This window comes from Eutrema salsugineum, unplaced genomic scaffold (assembly GCF_000478725.1).
Source record: "Eutrema salsugineum unplaced genomic scaffold, Eutsalg1_0 scaffold_16, whole genome shotgun sequence".
Lineage (NCBI taxonomy): Eukaryota > Viridiplantae > Streptophyta > Magnoliopsida > Brassicales > Brassicaceae > Eutrema > Eutrema salsugineum.
Window position 1 is genome coordinate 1,495,019 of NW_006256858.1, and position 12,935 is coordinate 1,507,953.

The 12,935-nt window shown below is 36.2% G+C and overlaps 3 protein-coding genes across 3 annotated transcripts; 2 read left to right on the forward strand and 1 right to left on the reverse strand.

Annotated features, from left to right (window-relative positions):
• Positions 1 to 311: 311 nt before the first annotated feature.
• On the forward strand, positions 312 to 856 carry LOC18020845 (transcription repressor OFP18). The gene is given in 2 exon segments (XM_006403732.2): positions 312 to 734; positions 737 to 856. Coding segments are annotated over 2 exon segments (543 nt in total).
• Positions 857 to 4,154: 3,298 nt separating this feature from the next.
• On the forward strand, positions 4,155 to 4,958 carry LOC18020846 (transcription repressor OFP18). The gene has a single exon (XM_006403733.2). The coding sequence runs from the start codon at positions 4,155 to 4,157 to the stop codon at positions 4,908 to 4,910; it is 756 nt and encodes a 251-aa protein (XP_006403796.1). The 3' UTR covers positions 4,911 to 4,958.
• A 1,472-nt stretch (positions 4,959 to 6,430) lies between these two features.
• On the reverse strand, positions 6,431 to 6,903 carry LOC18020847. Its single transcript, XM_006403734.2, has one exon. The coding sequence runs from the start codon at positions 6,894 to 6,896 to the stop codon at positions 6,501 to 6,503; it is 396 nt and encodes a 131-aa protein (XP_006403797.1). The 5' UTR covers positions 6,897 to 6,903; the 3' UTR covers positions 6,431 to 6,500.
• Positions 6,904 to 12,935: the final 6,032 nt, after the last annotated feature.

The window sequence follows — 12,935 nt, forward strand, 5'->3', positions numbered from 1 at the left end:
AACAAAATGAGCTCAAGAAAAAAAAACCAGAAATTTAAAAAATTAATTATTAGTGTCAATTAAAATTATTTAAACAATAACAAATTTGGACAATTTCACAAATGCCACAAGAATCTTTCATTAAGGGTAAAATTGGGAATATACATAGTTTATGGCATCCAGACTCAGTTATGGCACCTAAGATTTTTCTTTTCCAAATTATGGCATTTTAGCCATTGATTCGCCTAACCTTAAACCCTTATACTTCCCTTAAGTAATTTCTCATTTTGACTCCAATCCAAAATAACCAGGAAGATAACAAACAACACAAAATGAAAATCCCATTTCTAAACAAGAAATTTTCATCTTCATTTTCTTCAAATAATTCAAATTCATCATCATGGGCGTGGCCTTCTTGTCACCAAAACCCTAGAACCATATCTTTCAGAGCCACCGATATCGCAAACAACCTTAATGACGTCAACGAGGAGGAGGAAGAGAAGCCATTTCCTGCCATCATCTTCTCCTCCTCAATCTCCTCCACCTCAACCACCGTTGACACCATAGAAGAGCTGCCGGAGACCGAATCCATAGAGAATTTGATCAAAGGGATAAAACCATCAGAAAGACTCATCTTTGAACGAAAAGGAGAATCAAAATCCATACTCGAAGAGAAGAGGAACCATGATTCATGCTCTTGTCCTTGGAATCAATAATCTACATTTTCTCTAATTTCAAGTGATTCATGGTGGAGATTTGGTTGAGGTACACACAAATCATCACGGCAAGAGAAGCATCCAAGATTAATGATATGTACTCGATAAGTCACGAGAGAAGAAGTAAACATTCACTTGACCTTTTTACTTGGTTAGAATAGTGTGTAAGAGCTGCGTAGAGTGATTGATGCGCAACAGCGCGATTGTCTTTGGAGATTCTATCTTATGTTATGTGATCAATTACTATATTCTTAAGCGTATATGACTCATGCTGATAATAGCTACGGTACCTTTTTCAATGTAAAATTAATCTATTTTGATCCCATGCATCATTAAAATTAATCTATTGTTCTTTGGTAATCCTTAATTACTTCCATTATTTTGTATCCTAATAGAGAGAGGAACCATGCCTTCCTGCATGTATTAAAAAAAGCATTTGCCTTAAACCGCCAATTTTTTTTCTATTTTTAAGGGTCATATTTTTATACAATTACACTAGACCTTGTTAATGGATTTGGCTTCCGCTTGACGTTAATAATACATATACAAATTCATGTTATACAAATCATTACCAAGCCGCAGTTGGCTTCCGCTTGACCTTAATAATATGCACTTCATATAAATTACATTATGTTATATATATACACTTAAAGAGTAATAACTTTAACAAAACGCAATTATTTTACTTTTATTTTGATTTTTAAAATCAAATTTTGTTGAAAGAAAAAATAGAATATTGCTTCAAATGATAAGTTCAAATTAAAAAAGAAAAAAAAAATCAGAATAAAAGACTATATGTTATAATTCCCTTTAGACCACTATAAATCTAGGCAAGGGCCAAGGAGAGAGGGAGAGGCATTTTAGTCTGTGTAGCATATGCATTATGGGATTGACAATGACCAAGTAATATCTCTAATTTAGTGTATTTTTTATAAAACCGAAGGAGTTCTAAAACTTTCGGTCCATAAGCTTCTCCAAAACCCGAAATCAAATTTTCAAATATTTTGATAAAGAATAATCATCCGTAATAAAAGATCTTGAACCAAGACACCAAACAAAAATCACTCATCTTGTATTACCATTAGGCCACCTGCCAGGCTGCCACCACATGATGTTTTTAATATCAACACATGAACCATCAAATTTTTGTTCCAAGAAACTTAATTAATTAACACAATTACATATGCATGTAAATAGTAAACTAGTAAAAATAATTACTACATATCTTTCCTTACTGCTTTATAAGATAGATTCGGGATACCATTATGTTTGTGGATGCCAAGTAGCCACACGAGGGAATACGTGAAGTAAGCAGACTTTTGTCTCTTCTGAATTCTCATTATTATTATTTTTTCTCACGTTATTCATGATATACAACTTTAAGTCTGATTCGTACCAACATTAAATTATTTATGGTTGGACTCAAATCCACAATATCTAAGCTTAAATTTTTCTTGAACCCGATCAATCCAATTTTCTTTTAGAGATGTTCGTATAATCGTATTCAAGCCGGGCCAGCCAAGCCGATTGCTTTATATATTAAAAAAAGCTGTATCAGATTGGGGAAAGATATATGAAATAATCTTTACTGATATTTCAGCTGAAGCGACTGCTGCGGAACTAAATTTTTTTTTAAACATCGATGTCATATCTTTGAATCTTTGATAGTTGGTTGGTTCGTTCAACTGTTCGTTGGGTTTTTGTTTTGTTTTTTATTCTCTTTATAATTCATTTGTGCTAGATTTTTTGTTTGGGATACGTATACATGCCTATATGTACAATATTTTAATTCGCATTACAACTATATTTTCGTACTATACTTAGATCTTAAACATTACACGTCATATTAACACTTAACATCTATCAAAAGGTCCGGCATTTAACGTTTAATCAACATATTACCAAATTTATATTCTCTCCGTTTCACAAAAAGTGTACATTTTTCACACATATTAAGAAAATTATTAAAAGTATAACTTTGTCTCTTATTAATATATTAAATAATTTGTTTTTATCTAATAAATACATTAAATTAATAAGGTTAAAACTGGAATATTATTTAAAATTTTTCATTGAAAATATAAAACGACATTCTTTGTGAAACAAAAATAAAATCTTAAAATGATACTAGCCCGAATCATTTTACTTAACTAATGCAATTTAGAAGAGACTAAAGTTTACCATCTTTTCACCCAAACAAAATAACTTTTTAGTTATCAACGGACTATTTGATTACTGTTCTTGGGGTCTGGGGATAATTTGATTTCTAATGTCACATTGGTAAATGGTAATGTGTTCAATTTTTTATGGTATACTGTTACCGAATAAGTGCAACTTCTTTTTGTTTTTGTTTTTTTTTTTGTGAAACAAGTGCAACGTCTTCAAGACTGCAAAAATTTATTTTCTTGATAAATAATTATTATATTATGATCATGATGGATATTTTCGGCAGGTACAGCTATCAAGTTTCAACTAATTGTTTTGGTGATATTGCAGAATTAATTCATTTTGGAGATCGTTTCTATCTATACTTTAATAATATCTGTCTGTCAAGCTTTGAAGGAAAGTTTAATCAAACACACTGACATTAGCTTTTGGCTTTTGCATACACCTAATTCAGTACGTTCTTACGTTCCATATATACGGAATTATTTCGATCCACTTCTTAAAATTTAATGTAGCCTATTAATCTTGCTCGTCTTTAGAAATAAAGAGTACGATCATCCATCGACTTTGATGACTTTGATGAACTTTAAGCAAGTTAGAGTGCTGATCAACAAAGATTTGTCTGAGAAAAGATATCTAATCAAAGTGGTCAGTGCAACAAGATAATTATTTGTGTTTATCAAACAAAATTGGGTAACTGATATTATATTTTCAGTTATTGAGCAAAGAAATTTTGAAAGTTTTAAAACGCCTTTTTCAAATGTAAGAAAAAAATACTTAAATATACTGCATCAATAATCCAATCTCATGCAAATTTAGTTTAGTTTTGAATTGATTTATAATTTTAGGATTAATCCATGTATTAAGGAAATACTGTTCATGCAATGATTTAAAAATTCTTATATACTTAAATTTTGGATATCAACTATCAAAACTGTTGACAAATAGTTAATACGAACAGATCTTAACCGGGAAGTGTACTCACAAATATTTAATGATCCCCAACCAAAGAACAATAAAGTTTGAAGCCAATAATTAAATACAATAACAAAAAAGGGACAACAAATCTAAAATAAATCTAATAAAGTCTATCTTTTAGAAACAGACCCACCCATCCTTTCGTGCACCATCTCCTCCCTTTCTCAAAAGCCTTAAATCATCCTTCCCTCTCTCTCACCCATTAATCCCCTAACTCTCTTTCTGAATCCAACTCCAAAAGAAAAGAGAAAAGCTATATTTGTATATATTGTTCTATAGTCTTATTTTCTCAACGATCAAACAAGTAAAAAGAAAATGGTAAAGAAAATGAAACTCCCATTTCTAAACAAGAACACTTCATCTTCATCGTTTTCTTCAAATTCATCACATTCTTCTTCCTCATGGCCTTGGCCTTCTTGTAATCAACAAAACCCTAAAAAAATATCTTCCGGAGTTTTCTTCACCGTTAACAAACCTAAAAATGTCTACGAACCCGAGCCACATTCCCGCAGCTTCTCCTACTCCTCCACCACCGATGACGTCATGGAAGATCTACTGGAGATAGAGTGTATAGAGAATGTGATTAGAGGACTAAAATCATCAAAAAGACTCACATTTGAACGTATAGGAGAATCAAACTCTGTACTCGAAGAACCTACTAAGAAAGAAGAAGAAGAAGCTCATGATGAAGAAGAAGACTTCATGCTCTTGTCTTTAGAATCAAACGATCCTTACTCCGATTTCAAGAGATCCATGGAAAATATGGTTGAATCACGCGCGCTTCATCATGACTGGAGAAACCTCGAGAAACTTCTTTTCTTGTTCTTGAAAGTCAACGTTAAGACAAGCCACAAATACATCTTCGCCGCCTTCGTCGATTTGCTCTTTCACTTAGCAGTAGGATTTTCTAAAGACGTCGCCGGAGAACCTCGTCCCGACATCGTTCAGGAATCTCCGTCGTCGCCAATATCGTTTTACTCTTCCTACTCGTCCTCCGATGACACCTCGTCGACGTCTCTACAGGGCTTGCCGGGGCTTTCGATAGGCGGGAAGAGCAGGGACGGTGTTTGAGATGGAAGAGAAGATTTAAGACAATCTTGATTCGAGTGCTTATTTTTCTTTTCTTCATTTGATAATTATAGTCACAGGGAAAGAAAAAAAAAAAAAATAGTTATAGATTGTCGATGTTATAATGCAGGTAATCGCTTAGTAGAGGTGACATCTTTTTAGTTTGTTAATTTTATTGTCAATTACATTTTTTTTATTACAAATTCTTATATGCTTCACCACTGTCTAAATGGAAGATTATCTAACGAAGTAATTATCTAACGAACTAATTAAAGATTGATTGAAGATTATTTGTAACGTAATCGTCTTGGTCCTGGAGCTTCATGGCGAAATAAATACACCACCAGAGCTCTGGTTTTTGGAAATAAGTAAGGGTTTGCAATCGGCTGTTTTTGAGGATGATATTGAGAGCATTATGTATTTGGAGTCCTAAATTGTATCGTTATAATTTAATCGTTTACCGAGTGAAATTTGCATTAAGTTAGCTTCTAATCCATCTTGGAGATGAATGGTGTTTCAAAGAAAGAAGAGAAATGTGATGTATATAGCCAAAGACATGACTCAAGCTTATGGGTGCTGATACGTTTATATTATATTTATAGACGTTTTTACAATAAACTCTATTCGTACTCGTTTTTAATTATGCATGTCTACCGTTTGTATACAGGAGTGGTCATTTGACGAACAAACGCACACAAGTTTATTATGAAATTGCAGTATTGATTAGGTTCATTAGGTCGTATTATAGTTTTATTTTCCTCGTTCATCTAGATTAGTTTTGTCCATCTGCCCGCCAAGGAATCCTAAACATTTTTTGCTTGTTCATTTGATTACTAAGTCGTCGCTGATTGATTCCTGAGAGAAATTTGTGATCGACTGATTGAGGGAGCTGAGAGCATGAGAGCTGTTCTTCCTTTCTCGGATAATCTGGACTCCGAGATTTGGAATAATTTAAGGCCATAGGACCGTAGCATTAGCATCTTTACATTTATCTAAATTCCAAAGATTCAAAAGTGTGTATATATATATATATATATATATATTTATATATTTTCTGAGAGTTATGTTGTCTGTGTTTCCAAAACAAGTGTGAATAACATGTATCATGCATGAATTTTTTTTTTTTTTGGTTAGGTTAATCAAGGAGTTATGCTGAAATTCATACGTTTTTCGTCAAGAAACATTTTTCTCTCTCCCAAGCGGAAATTGAACTAAGGGACGCGAAAATGCACAATCTTTAATTATATGGTCCGATAATTTTTGCCTAATCCAATACCCACCTAGATAAAACGCATGTAGTAACTATTTCAAGATAAAATTTACTTAGAAATGGAGTATAAAATTTAGGAATGCCGGCGACGGTAACTGAGTAAACATCGCTCATGAAGACTCGTGCCAAGCTTGGCCCGCAAGTTCCAGGCCCCAAACAGAAGCGTACGTATTACGTGAACCTCAAAAACCTTCACGATTTGTTTAAAAAAAAAGGAAAAAAATGGAAACTGAATCATGTTAAAAAAAAAAAAAAAAAACAGAGAAATTATGTGAGAATCATCATTTCTCAGTAATCATCTCTGTTCACTTATAAAGTACATTTTAAGCTCTGAAGATTTTCCTAGGAGATGGGAAGAGGCGGAGGAGAAAATCGAAGATTTCCGAGAAGAGGCGGAGGAGAGAGGAGGAGACACGGCGGAGGAATGAAGGGTTAGAGGAAGGAGTTGGAGTAGAAGGCTGAAGGTAAGCGCAAGCGGCTTGCTTTACAAGGCGATTGCGGATCGATATGGTGGGAACCGCCGCAGATGCAGCGAAGGAGACGGCGGGGGAATCCACGGTGGTCGTGGTGGAAGGGAGGATGTCTTTGAGGGAGGTGTAACATGGAAGAAGATCATCTGAGGATTTGACTGAGATTAGTTCTAATAAGTCTAGGGTTTGTGATACGACGCCGTTTCTGCGTTGCTGAAGAGAAAGCTTCATCAAATTCTCAGCCTCCATTTGTGAAGAGAGAGTGAGAAGGGTTTTGTGGATTTTGGAATTTTGGATATGAGTTATCAAGTTATATATCATCAATATATCATGATCATCATCATGTTACTTTTTCTTTCACTATTAAAAAAAAAAAAAAAAAAGTCAAATAAGGACTATATTGCAAAGCGTGTTAATATTATATTAGTATCGGGACCTTGTCTTTTGTTTGTTATTTATTTATTTGGAATTGGAATCATATAAATAAAATAAAAAGTATACTGAATGAATTGAAAAGGAGAGATGTAGTGGCCGTGCTGGATGGTTGGCAGCTTAGACGCTCCAATCTCGACTACTTTACATTTTTCAAAGAAAAACAACGACCATGTTTTATCTTTATTTCATTTTTAAAAATGAGTGTTTTTGCCTTTTGGTATAAATTATATTATTTCTAACGTTCAAAAATATAGAAAACACAAGCTATGGAATGTGTAGCTAAGTCATTCCACTATAATTAGGCATTATGAAAACTTATTTAAAATAAATAGGTTCCACTTAATTCGGATAAGTTTCTCTAAACGACGACGATATGGCGGCACATATTTCACGGAGATTGTTGAATAAAGGTCAAAGGAAACATCACAAGAAAAGGGTCAAATAGGAGCGGCTTTGACTCATGTCACATGAATATCCATGTCCTTCGCTTTTTCTTTCGTTATCACTTTTGTCAATTTAGTCAACCTACAATTAAAATTCTTGACATTCGTTCGATGTTCGAGATCTTGAGACTATATATTTAGCAAAAAAATCTTGAGACTATATAGAAAATTAGAAACTAACATCAGCTCGATTATCCTAATTACCAAGATAATGGCACATCACATATTTCACATGTTTTTTGTCACATGTTGCTTCGACCCTTTACGCCCTGCAGTCAATTATATCCAAAACACAAACGAACCTGGTCCTATCAACGTTTTGTGACCAAGACATAACAAGAAAACATCACTATATCACAAAATAAAACTTTGTTTTCTATTCAATATCTCTCTCGAGATTACAAAAAATTACGTACTAAAAATATGACCTCCCCAAAATGATATTTGTATCATATATATAACCTCTATCCGATTTCAATTTCTTCAGTTTTCGAAGCAATCATTTTAACTCTTTTCTCACACTATAACTTCAATTTTTCGGCGGATTTCGTCTTTACCAATTAGCTGTATGATCTTACTTCTTTATCGATCCCCTTTGGAAAATAAGTTAATCTCTTTGGAGTTGGTCTTTTAGCAGAACAAAATGTGAAATGCTTATGATGGTAATCAATCTATCTAAGGCTATAGAATCACCCACACATATCTATACGATATTAGATAGTTTCCTACTTTCCCAAATTCTCTATTTTATTTTGGGCTAAGAATTGTAGAACACCTTCCTTATCTCGGTCTGAAATAAAAATGGATTATAAAACTTCTCACTGTGACTCTAATATAAGGCGGATCCGAAACCTCTTTGGGCAGATTATTTTTGGCAACGGATGACCCTTGCATATTGTAAGTTGTGACACATGTTTCAAATTAGCATTTTATATGTGTTTTACAACTTCTTTATCGATGAGCTCAGCTGCTCAGACTTGGTACATTTGGTAATAAATTATATATCTACAGTTACGAGACGACGTTTCCCACTAGGGTTGGGCCGAAAAGAGATACAGTTGAAGATAATGTCTCAATTAATTAAGGCCCTAAAGCACCTCCATTGAAGGATAATAAGAGGTTGTTGGCACAGTTACATATATGGATCAAGCTTTAAAAAATATTAAAACAGCTCCAAAACTTAACATACAGTCGTTTAATTAACATATCGAGAGAAGGGTTTATGGACAACGTGTCTGTATTATATTGGCTGCGTATTAATTTTTTAATTATTGTTTATTATTTTATATCATTTCATTACTGTTCATCAAACTTAAAAATATTAATAAAAAATTGATATCTCCAAACATAATATGACCGCTGGAGATGCTCTTAGCTCATAGTTCAATTGAGTGGTCAAATATAGTTCATAGCCCCATAAGGTCGTAAATTAACTGAGTTGTTAAAAAAAAAAATGTATACCAAGATTAAATTTCGACTTGGTCCATATTGTGATGGTAACTGTTAACTGGTAAACGATAGTGATAAACTGGGTAACTGTTAGCGTCATGTTAAGACAGTTTTGTTCGTTTTGTTATTGCTAGTAATGATGACAAACTATAACAATCAAATCTTCTCTTCTAGTGGTTATCGATTTAACATGTTTCGAACACTGGTTTCTCAGTTTCTGTTACCAATAATTTATACACAGGAAGGTTAAGGTATAATTTATATTTTTACTCGAGCGTGGAGGTGACGTCACCATGTGATGCAGCGTCGACCACCGCTGGTCCCACCAGGTGTACCTCGGTTAATTCACGTGCTTCCTAATTTCCACGGACAAACCATTAATCGTTTCCCAGAATTTTTTGTTGTTGTTATTATATTTTGTTTTTGTCCCTTTCGTTCGATGCACTGATATTTTTCTTTCCCGTGACAATTCAAAATCTTACTTCCTGTTTCAACACTTTTTTTTTTCTACTTAATGAATCATATATATTTGAAGTGAAATTAAACTTGAATTCCAATATTTAAATGTAGTTCTGATCGATAAGTCTTTGTTAGTATAATAATCCTAGAAGAAAAAAGCTCATTTTATAAGAAAAAAAAAATACATTTCGCCGTTTGCTTTTATTATAAAAGGTACTCTGTTGTAAAAACTTAGAAACTTTATTAATCACTGGAATGTATATATAGAGTACATAGGGAATCTAGGTTAAGTATAATGCCCTGATGGGCCTAATGGGCCGGTATAAGAGTCCATATATGATATGTGTTATAACACTCCCCCTTGGACGAGTGAACCGGGTCAGCTACTCAATCGGGATCTCGATAATGCGCTGGGGAATGTTGCCTCATTAAAACCTTACCAGGAAAAACCCAGTGGGACAAAACCATGGTGAAGGAAAAAGAGTACAACACGCATTACTCCCCCTGATTGTAGCATCACTGCAGATCTCTAAGTCTATACATTCCTATCTGTTTGACGAGCTTCCGGTGTGTTGAAGTAGGCAATAATTTGGTGAAGAGGTCAGCTGAATTCTCACTGGATCGGACCTACTGAACGCTGAGAGTGCCGTCCTTCTGCCAGTCTGAGGTTGAGAAGAACTTCGGTAGAATGTGCTTCGTCCGATCTCCTTTGATATATCCTTCCTTGAGTTGAGCTATGCATGCCGCGTTGTCTTCATACATCACCGTGGGCTGTGTGTCTTCGTCCATACCACAATCTCTGCGGATGTGCTGAGTCATGGAGCGCAGCCAGACGCATTCCCTACTAGCCTCATGAATGGCTAGGATTTCAGCATGGTTTGATGAAGTGGCAGTGAGTGTCTGCTTCATTGATCTCCAAGAGATGGTTGTTCCTCCATGCGTAAAAACGTAGCCAGTTTGAGACTTGGCAGTGTGCGGATCTGATAGATATCCTGCATCGGCGAAGCCGACTAACCCATCTTTATTTTGGTTAGTATAGAAGAGTCCTAAGTCTTGAGTACCTCGAAGGTATCTTAGGAGATGTTTTATACCGTTCCAGTGCCTCTGAGTTGGAGATGAACTATATCGAGCGAGGAGGTTCACGGCGAAACATATGTCTGGTCTAGTGTGACTAACCAGGTACATTAACGCTCCTACAGCACTGAGGTATGGCTTTTCAGGACCAAGGATTTCTTCATCATCCTTTTTGGGACCAAGAGGGTCATCACTTAAGCTTCTAACTACCATTGGGCTGGTCAATGTGTGAGCTTGGTCCATATTAAATCGCTTGAGTACCTTTTCGATATAAGTCGATTGATGCACAAGGATTCCTCCTTTGATGTACTCAAGTTGTAATCCCAAACAGTACTTTGTTTTGCCTAGGTCTTTCATTTCGAATTCTGCTTTTAAGCAGTCGACTGTTTGGGAGATCTCACCAGATGTTCCGAGGATGTTTAGATCATCCACGTATACTGCTATGATTACAAATCCTTTGTTTGAGTACTTCTTGATGAAGATGCATGGACTGATGGGGTCATTTTTGTAGCCTTCTTTGATGAGGTAATCGCTGAGGCGGTTGTACCACATACGCCCACTTTGTTTCAGTCCATACAAGGATTTGTTCAGCCTGATGCAGTATTGATCTCGAGATGCATTTTTGTCTTTTAGTTCAATGTCATCTGGGAGTCTCATATATATTTCGTTGTCCAGGGGCCCATAGAGATATGCGGTTACAACATCCATTAACCGCAGATCAAGATTTTCTCTTATGGCCAGACTTATGAGGAATCGGAATGTTGTTGCATCCACCACTGGAGAATAAGTCTCCTCATAATCGATTCCGGGTCTCTGTGAGAATCCTTGTGCTACAAGCCGTGCTTTGTATCGAACGACTTCACCGAGTTCGTTCCTTTTGCGCACAAAGACCCATTTGTGGCCCACTGGCTTGATGTGTGATGGGGTCCGGATGATCGGACCGAACACGTTTCTGAGTTTGAGACTCTTTAACTCCACGTTTATGGCTTCTTTCCATTTTAGCCAATCTGTTCGATGTGTACACTGTGTTATTGACGTGGGTTCTAGATCCTCTTGCGTGAGCGCAACATCAAGTGCTACTTTGTATGCAAAGAGTGCATTTAAGTCGACTTCTTTTCGATTCCATTGTATTCCGGACATATTGTAATTGATGGAGATCTCATTGTTATCTTCTGAACCTGGAGATTCGGCGTCCCGAACTTCCATTGAGGGTTCATTAGATTGAGTCTCAGCCGCGGCTATGTCTGATATTGCAGGAATCCCGGTTTCAGTTATTGCACCTTTCTTTGATTTCCGGGGATTCTTATCTTTGGAACCGAGAGGTCTGCCCCGTTTGAGACGTGGTGCAGACTCTGTAGCAACTTGGGTTTGTCCCGTTGGGACAGCTATTCGTACTGGTGCATTACAAGCTGGGATGTACGATTTGGTTACTTTGGTCGGGTCAGCAAAGGAATCTGGCAATTGATTAGCTAGCTTTTGATAATGAATAATCTTTTGGATCTCTGAATCACATTCTAGAGTCCGAGGATCTTGCCAATTTAATGATATTTGATTCCATGAAAGATCTTTGACCAGCTTGTTTGTCTCACCACCTAAAGAGGGATATACCGATTCATAGAATTGGCAATCCGCATATCTGGCCTTGAAGAGATCTCCAGTGGTTGGCTCGAGATATCTTATGATGGTGGGAGAGTCAAAACCAACATATATTCCCATCCTTCTTTGAGGTCCCATTTTGGTTCGATGTGGTGGAGCAATGGGTACATATACTGAACACCCAAATGTTTTGAGATGGGAGATGTCTGGCTCATGACCCGAGAGTAGTTGGGATGGGGAATATTTGTGTTCACTAGATGGCCGGATGCGTATGAGTTCAGCAGCATGTAATACTGCATGTCCCCATGCTGAGGCCGGGAGCTTTGATCTCATGAGTAATGGTCGGGCTATCCATTGAATGCGTTTAATGAATGATTCAGCCAATCCATTTTGAGTATGGACATGTGCTACAGGATGTTCCACGGTTACCCCCATGGCCATACAGTAGTCATTAAACGCTTGTGAGATAAATTCACCAGCATTGTCAAGGCGGATAGTCTTTAGTGGGAAGTCAGGGAAATGGGCCCGCAATTTTATGATTTGGGCCAAGAACCTAGCGAAGGCTTGGTTCCGAGAGGACAAGAGACAAACATATGACCAACGGGTCGATGCGTCTATAAGGACCATGAAGTACCGGAATGGTCCGGAAGATGGATGTATAGGTCCACAGATATCGCCCTGGATTCTTTCTAGGAAATGAAGTGTTTGTTTAGAGATTTTAACTGGTGAGGGCCGAGTGATCAATTTGCCTTGAGAACAAGCTGTGCACATGAGGTGTTGAGGATAAGCTCGGTTTTCTTTGAGGGTATGCCCTTGAGAGTTTTGAATTAGT

What these genes read in the sequence shown, in the direction of transcription:
- LOC18020846 (XM_006403733.2), top strand. Translation starts at nt 4,155, where the DNA reads ATGGTAAAGAAAATGAAACTCCCATTTCTAAACAAGAACACTTCATCT.
- LOC18020847 (XM_006403734.2), bottom strand. Translation starts at nt 6,896, where the DNA reads ATGGAGGCTGAGAATTTGATGAAGCTTTCTCTTCAGCAACGCAGAAAC.